This window comes from Nannobrachium achirus (genome assembly GCF_963921795.1).
Source record: "Nannobrachium achirus genome assembly, chromosome: 13".
Lineage (NCBI taxonomy): Eukaryota > Metazoa > Chordata > Actinopteri > Myctophiformes > Myctophidae > Nannobrachium > Nannobrachium achirus.
Genome location: NC_137833.1, coordinates 58,892,873 through 58,900,059, shown reverse-complemented (window position 1 = coordinate 58,900,059; position 7,187 = coordinate 58,892,873). Strand labels below are relative to the sequence as shown.

Here is a 7,187-nt window from a genome sequence, read left to right as displayed (position 1 = left end):
GAAATTACATCTAGATCCGCCTGTGACAGTGAAAATGGTTTTACTTGAAATATTCGCTCAATGTCTCGCTATGGGAGAGCGCCCTCAGGCGTGAACACAGAAACTTGGTTGGCGGGGACTTGATTAGACACCTGGCACGGGAGTACCACCCCCTTAGAATCAGTGCAGGTGCCCCAGTCTTTTTTCACTTCTCTGAACATGCATAAACTCTTACTAGTAAGCCAAGAGTTTATTCCATCCCACAAACAGGGTGACACCTGGCATTGAGGGATACTCCTGGCTGAAACTGTGACAATCACAATCACACTGTAAGTTACAGTTTACGGCACTACACGACTGTGTTCAGTGATGGGTCATAAGTTGTGTGTCAGGTTCTCTGTTATGTTCCAGTGTCTTATTATGAGTTCAGTTATTGTATTATTACTTGCAACAAGTATAGTGTTTGGTGCTCTCTGTATGTGGCAGCAATTAGCCAACCAGAAAGGTGCAATTGGAAATTGCAAGTGTGGGTGCCGTTGACTCCAATGGGGAGCCAATCAGAGTGGGAGGAAAATGGTGACATCACAATACCATGGTACATGCAGGGACATTGTGATGTCTGATTGGCTAAAGGGTTACACCAGATGATGAGTAAAACACTTCAATGGGAAAACCCATTGAAGTGGCAACCAGACTAACTCATGAGGGAGCAGCATTGGCACAATTAGCCAATGATGGATCAGGGCAAATACCTGCCTGTATTTGGCAACAATTAGCCAATGAGGGACCAAGTGTTGGCACCAATTAGCTAATGATGAGGGAGCATGGCCTTTGAACTCAACCCCACCAACATTGGCACATTACTCCCTCATTGGCTAATTTGTCCCACATACAGACAGCACCTATCTCACTGACACTACTTGCATGCTCTGCTGGCGCACAAGTAGGCCATATCTGACTACGAGTTGGCACCTCGCCAGAATGCTAATGTCTGGTTCACTAAGGTATTTAAGTTAGGTTGTATCCTGTTGGGCCGGTACACAATGGGCACCAGTCTGGTTTAGTACTAATTGACGCAGCCCATTATCCTAAGAAACTCCTCCACGTCGACCTCTCCGTCCCCGTCCTGATCTGCCTCCTCAATCATTTCCTGAAGCTCCTCGTTCCCCAAGTCTTCGCCCAGCTCCTTCGCAACCCTCTTCAGATTCCTGAACGAGATTTTCCCCGTTCCGTCGTCGTCGAACAACCGGAAAGCCTTCAGCAATTCCTCCTTCGCGTCCTTGCCACTCACTTTCGGCGTCACCAAACCGAGAAAGTTGCTGAAGTCGATCGCCTGCGAGCCCTCCTTGCCGATGTCTGCGACCATCTTTTTGATTTCCTCTTCCTCGAATTCAAAGCCGAGCGCTTCCGCCGCAAACTTCAGTTCCTTGGCCTGTATGGTGCCTGTTCCCTCCGTGTCGAAAAGGTCAAAGGCTTCTCTGATCTCCTGCCTTTGCTCCTCGGTCAGCTCAGGTTTCGGACCAGGCTTTTTCCTTTGGATGGCAGTGGGAGTGGCTTTTTTATGGACTGTCATCGCCATTTCCTGCTAACGACTACTAGACAATGTTTCAAGAACAGACAACAACAAGTACACAAGCACACCGCAATAAACAACAGGTCAATTGTCCATTTAGAGAATAAAGGTTTTACACAGCTTGACAAGGATTGATCCAGACATAAAAAGTGCCTGTCGCAAGATCTTACTAACTGAATTAGCTGTGTGGTTTTAAGTCTAGCATGCTGTGTGGTTTCAAGTCTAACATGGTCTCTTAGCAAGGTCTCTTTACGACACTTGTGTCATCAGTATGATGCCACTATGTCAGCCATGCCCAGATATGGAGTTCTAAGTCAGCCAGTAGGCCTACACAATGCAGCGGCTCCAGAGAATTGTGACTGGGGGGGTCTATGGGGGAGCTGGCTTTTTTAGAGCAGGGGGCCAATTCATTTTGGCAACACACAATAATGAATAGTACTAATATGACCAACGTGATTCACTCGCACCTAGGTTATGGATAACTGAACAGACCAGATCATTGGCAGTTTCCAGCTCCAAATCTGAGGACTGTAGGTGATCGGATGGGGTTTTTGTGAGGCTGAAGATGCTTTCCAGCATAAAAAGTATGATTTTATTGTATGGTTTACATATAAGGCAGTCATTGTCTTTCATGTATTCATATACGTTTTATTTATTTATTCCTTAAATATTTTTCATCAGTATTGGGTTTGTGGGGTCTAGACCCCCCCCCCCCCCCCTACACTGCTACACGTGGAGGAGGAGCTCAAATGACACACACACACACACACACACACACACACACACACACACACACACACACACACACACACACACACAGAGCGCCGGAGGAGCCAGAAGTGCCACTCTAGGTGAGCTCTGTCGGAGCCTCCTTTACTTGCATTTTGTTTGTTGTTTATCAAAGAGAGGGACCACAACAGATACTTCCACCGCAAAATACATCACCGAGGACATGCAAGTCATAGTGGGAACCAGCCTTTTACAAGAGGCCACTCACGGAATTACTGGACTACTCTTCATTGATGCCTGCATCAAAAGCTGCATCACCATCAGCAAGCCAAGAGTCAACCATCCAGCCACCACCCAGCTACTCAAAAATATTTGACAATCTGGACTTCCGCGTGCCCACACACCACCAGTCACTAGACAAATCCATACACTGGACTCACCACATGGCAGTGGAAGACAGAATACCCACCCAACGTTTCTTGCTTTATTCCCTGTGTCAACAATGCATCCATAACAGAATCTGCAGGAGAAGTCTCTGTACAAAGTCATCCAGGAAGCCATGGAGCGACATTTGGAAGGCATCAGCTTCATAGAGAGGAACCACGGGCCAGAGTTAGACCGCAACATGAAGGATGAAGGCATGTGCACTAGGGTTGGGTACCGAAGTCGGTACTTTTAATGGTATCGACCGAATCACGTCGGTACTACCGAGTATCGATTGAATTAAAAACGAACGGTACCAAGTTTCGGTACTCTTGAACGCACCCGTGGCCGGTCGCATCCGTAACAACATTGAATTGCTTAGTAAACTTGCGTAGTTGCGTTACTGTGAAAATGGCCCACAACTGAAAACATCCGACAATAGCCAACGATGTTATTATGATGATCCAACGTCTATGATCTCCGGCTGTGACACTGTGTGAGCATCGATCGTCACCTCTCCCCAGTCCTCACGCTAACGCTCTGGACCAGAGCTACTCTCCCCATAGCCTCTCCCCCTCCGCTCGCTGCTCTGTCTTCAGGCAGCAAAGGACTGTCACCCTTTCCGTGAAAGCCTTTTTCTGTGTCGTATTAAAAAAAATAATACAGTCCCGGGAGAGATGTGTAGTATGGTACATGTGTCTTTAGTTCCGACCGTCTAGAAAAAGTAATTGATCGGTTGAAACAAACTTTTTAAGCATGTTTGTGTTTGTTTCGCCAGCACAGCCACCCTGCCTCTGTAACTCCATGCTGCCGCTGCGCGTTCATGTATGCAGTAGACGCGAACGCGCATTCACGTTCAATGTAGTTGCATTCAACAGCGCAAATTGTTGATGTGAGGTTTAAGAATAAAGAGAAGCAAGGTCTTATTGTCACTAGCTACTCTAGTCTACAGGGACAAGAAGCAAGATGCAATGTTGTGATTGAGGTGATAATAATAATAAGAAAAACTAAGATAAGGTACTGTAGGCTAAGATGATGATGATGATGATGATGATAATAAATAACAATAATAATAAAAAATAAAAAACGTCAACAGTATAGCCATAGAATAGCTGTATAAAGAATGTGTTCTATTGCAGACAAACACTTGTATATAAAATAGCAGCCATAGTAGCAGTAATAGTAGTTCCATCAACTACAGTAAGCCTACTACTATACTTGACATTACAATGGCTGAACCACTGTAGAGGGCCTTAATAACCTATTGTGGTGTGTAAAATAGCCTATAGAAAAAAGTTAATAAGGGGGGTAATAATAATAATAAAAATAAGAATAAAAAAGTATCGAAAACGGTATCGAAAAAGGTATCGTATCGATTCCCAGGTATCGAAAAAGGTATCGTATCGATTCAGAGGTGAACGATACCCATCCCTAATGTGCACACACACACGCACACACACCACCCGAGCGAGGAAGGACATGCACATCCCAAACCCAAAGACAATAAACACTTGCACCCAGTGTAATTCGGGCTTCCGAGGGGACGGACCACGGCTCTTTTAAGAGCCTTAGCAAGGTAACATGATGTTTGTAAAAGAATAGGATGTATTTGCTGTTATACTGTATATCTCTGTGTTTCTACCTGTGTCATATGGTCTTTTGTATCTGCCGACTGCTGCACTTTTTATTGTATGACTTGATGAACCATTTGTAAAGGAAAAATGTAAAAAAACAAAAACAGAGGATGTACAACAGTACCTGCTCTCCCATCCTTGATATGTCTCCAAACCAAAAGGTGAGTAAAGTTGGGACAATTAATCTTGTCAGATTTTGCGTTGATATACAGTAGGCCTATGTTGTTGGATTTAAATCTCCTTTTCCAAACAGGACTGTAGCAAATGAAAGCAGCAGGAGAAATGGGAGGTGGAGAAATCAGCCTCCGTACAAAGTCATCCAGGAAGCCATGGAGCGACACTTGGAAGGCATCAGCTTCATAGAGGGGAACCACAGGCCAGAGTTAGACCGCAACATGAAGGATGAAGGCATGTGCACACGCACGCACACACACCACCCGAGCGAGGAAGGACATGCACATCCCAAACCCAAAGACAATAAACACTTGCAACCAGTGTTGATATGACAGCAAATGTTTTAATTTCACTTTTTAGCCTAGTTTTAGTTGTTGACATGCGACCTCACCCTAGACTAGAGGACATGCTCTGGCAGAAACATCGCAGAAAAAAAGTAAAGGCCATTCGTATATTCACTGTCCCATTAACTCCACTCTACAGGAAAAGAAAAATATTAAAAAAAGAAAAGTATCTTCTTTAAGTAGCATGTGAGTGTTGAATAGCAGATGTCCTCTTAATGTAGTTACTGTAGTCCTCACAATTCACATTGTTGTCATGTTTAATGTCCTCCTTTTGTAGGATTTTTGTTGTTATACTGATTTGTGTTTTGTTTTAGTATTTGAAGTCTGTGTCTTATGTGTTGCATGGCGAGAAATATCAACTGATGGTTTGGGGCTTGTACAATTCTTGGTGTATCTCACTGTCGTCTTTGCATTGGTCAAAGTATTTACAAAAGATGTTTGTTATATTATTACATGATCTATGTTGACCTATTCTGCAGGGAGAAGGCGACCAGCAGGGAAGAGAACCAGGCATTTGGACGAAGACCCTCCAGGCAGCTCAGTCCAGCATCATGCTCACGTTTCAATCATTACAGTGAGTAGACCACATAATACGACTGTTGTTTCAGCGCGACCTCGCCCTTAGGGCGTCTTACTGGTGTTGGTATGTACCACAGGGGTGTTGGTATGTACCACAGGGGGAAAAGCACAAGGACGTCAGCAGGATCAGCAGCCGGCCCTTCCGGTGACGCCCACCAGCACGGTGGATGAAGTATCCCGGAGGCCGCAGAGGGAGCGGCGGGTGCCAGGACTTTGTCGTATCTCGAGGATTATGGGTTTTTGTCACATTATGGGTTTTTGTTTACACACCTTTGAACTGTAGATTAACAGAGCTAATGCAAAGAGAATGGACGTGTTGACCCGGGTTTAATTTTAGGCCTGACCTGACCTAAGTTTTCTAAAAAACAATATTATTAAAAGAATGTGCCTACAAAAACAAATATGTAACCCTGAATGGGTTAAGTTGCAATTGACACTGTTTTGGTCTTTTTCTTTAGAAAATCCAAAGAGGACAAAGAAGCGTCCATGGTCAAAACAAGAAGTGGCGTCTGGAGGCTTATCGTCCGATGGAAATATTCAAGTAAAGTACAAATGCCTCAAAATTATACTTAAGGACAGTACTTAAGTAAATCTACTTAGTTACTCGACACCACTGATTACTTCCTTGTTGTTCTTCCTTGTTTATTGTTTGACTTTAACAATAAATATTGGCCCTTGTTCATCATCATGACTGGTGTATATTTTATATTAGCTGTAGTTTGTTGGTCTTATAACTTATAAGCATATTTAATCTAGTACATCTCTTTAAGAATGACAGACAAGCTGTATAGTTGATGTTTATTTCACAAAGCTTAACAGTGTATTTTATCAACAGTATCACACTTCTTCTAGAACACAGTTTGTCTGACGAGGATCCTTAGCGATGCTTCATTATTAACAATTATCAGAGGTTGTTCTTTCCCACTGTCCAGTTTCCTCTGTCTCAGATTGGGCCAAGAATGGACCGCTCAGGCATGACATTTTCAAGATCCCCATTCCCAGGCCTGCTAAATCACACACAGTAGTAGTATTGTATTGAATATCAGTTTTCCCAAACACACTGTATTTCAGTGGCACCAACAACACTTACTAACTAGAAAATATTGTTCCTTCGAAACAATTGTGGGCTCGCTTCAAGTTAGAAAACAATGGCTATAAAAGTACAAAATGTTAAGATCGCAGGCAGTGCTCTCTTTGACGTTACTGACATCAAAGTCCATTTTGTTCCAAAAATGTGTTGTGCAAAAGTTATCCCCCTGGTGGCGCTATAACAGGCCAATGTGAGAAGGGTGGTATCTGTTCCTTGACCTATTGGGAATGTGCTTGCAAGATGTCACGCACATTGCAGGCTGTGTTCATGATTTGAGGTATTTTTGGCTTTGGCCACTTTATCGCTGCTTGCAGCTATATTTATTAGTATTATTATTATTTTTTGTGTGTATGCACTTCATAGGCATATTAGATAAAGGTCCTTAGATAGTGTGTAGAATGTTTCATGCAAATTGCTAAAAGAAAAATCCTAACGGGTTTAAGCGTTTCACAAACTGCTAAAAATGATATAGCGCCCCCCTTTGGCCAATTGGGGTAAGATTGGTTTTAGTGATATTTGGAATAACACTCTACATCTTTGCCAAATGCCATGAATATGTTACTTTGCATGTATGATTTAGAGGCAGAAGAATAATTTGCATAAAACTGCAATATTCATTGAATTTATTAAAAAAGCATGTTTCAATTTGAAAAAAATCCGAT

At 43.1% G+C, this 7,187-nt stretch overlaps 1 protein-coding gene across 1 annotated transcript; it reads right to left on the bottom strand.

Annotated features, from left to right (window-relative positions):
- Nucleotides 1-1,045: 1,045 nt before the first annotated feature.
- On the bottom strand, nt 1,046-1,558 carry LOC308297475 (uncharacterized protein; the record flags this gene model as incomplete). The annotated part of the gene is made up of 1 exon (XM_080740880.1): nt 1,046-1,558. The coding sequence occupies one exon, from the start codon at nt 1,556-1,558 to the stop codon at nt 1,046-1,048; it is 513 nt and encodes a 170-aa protein (XP_080597006.1).
- Nucleotides 1,559-7,187: the final 5,629 nt, after the last annotated feature.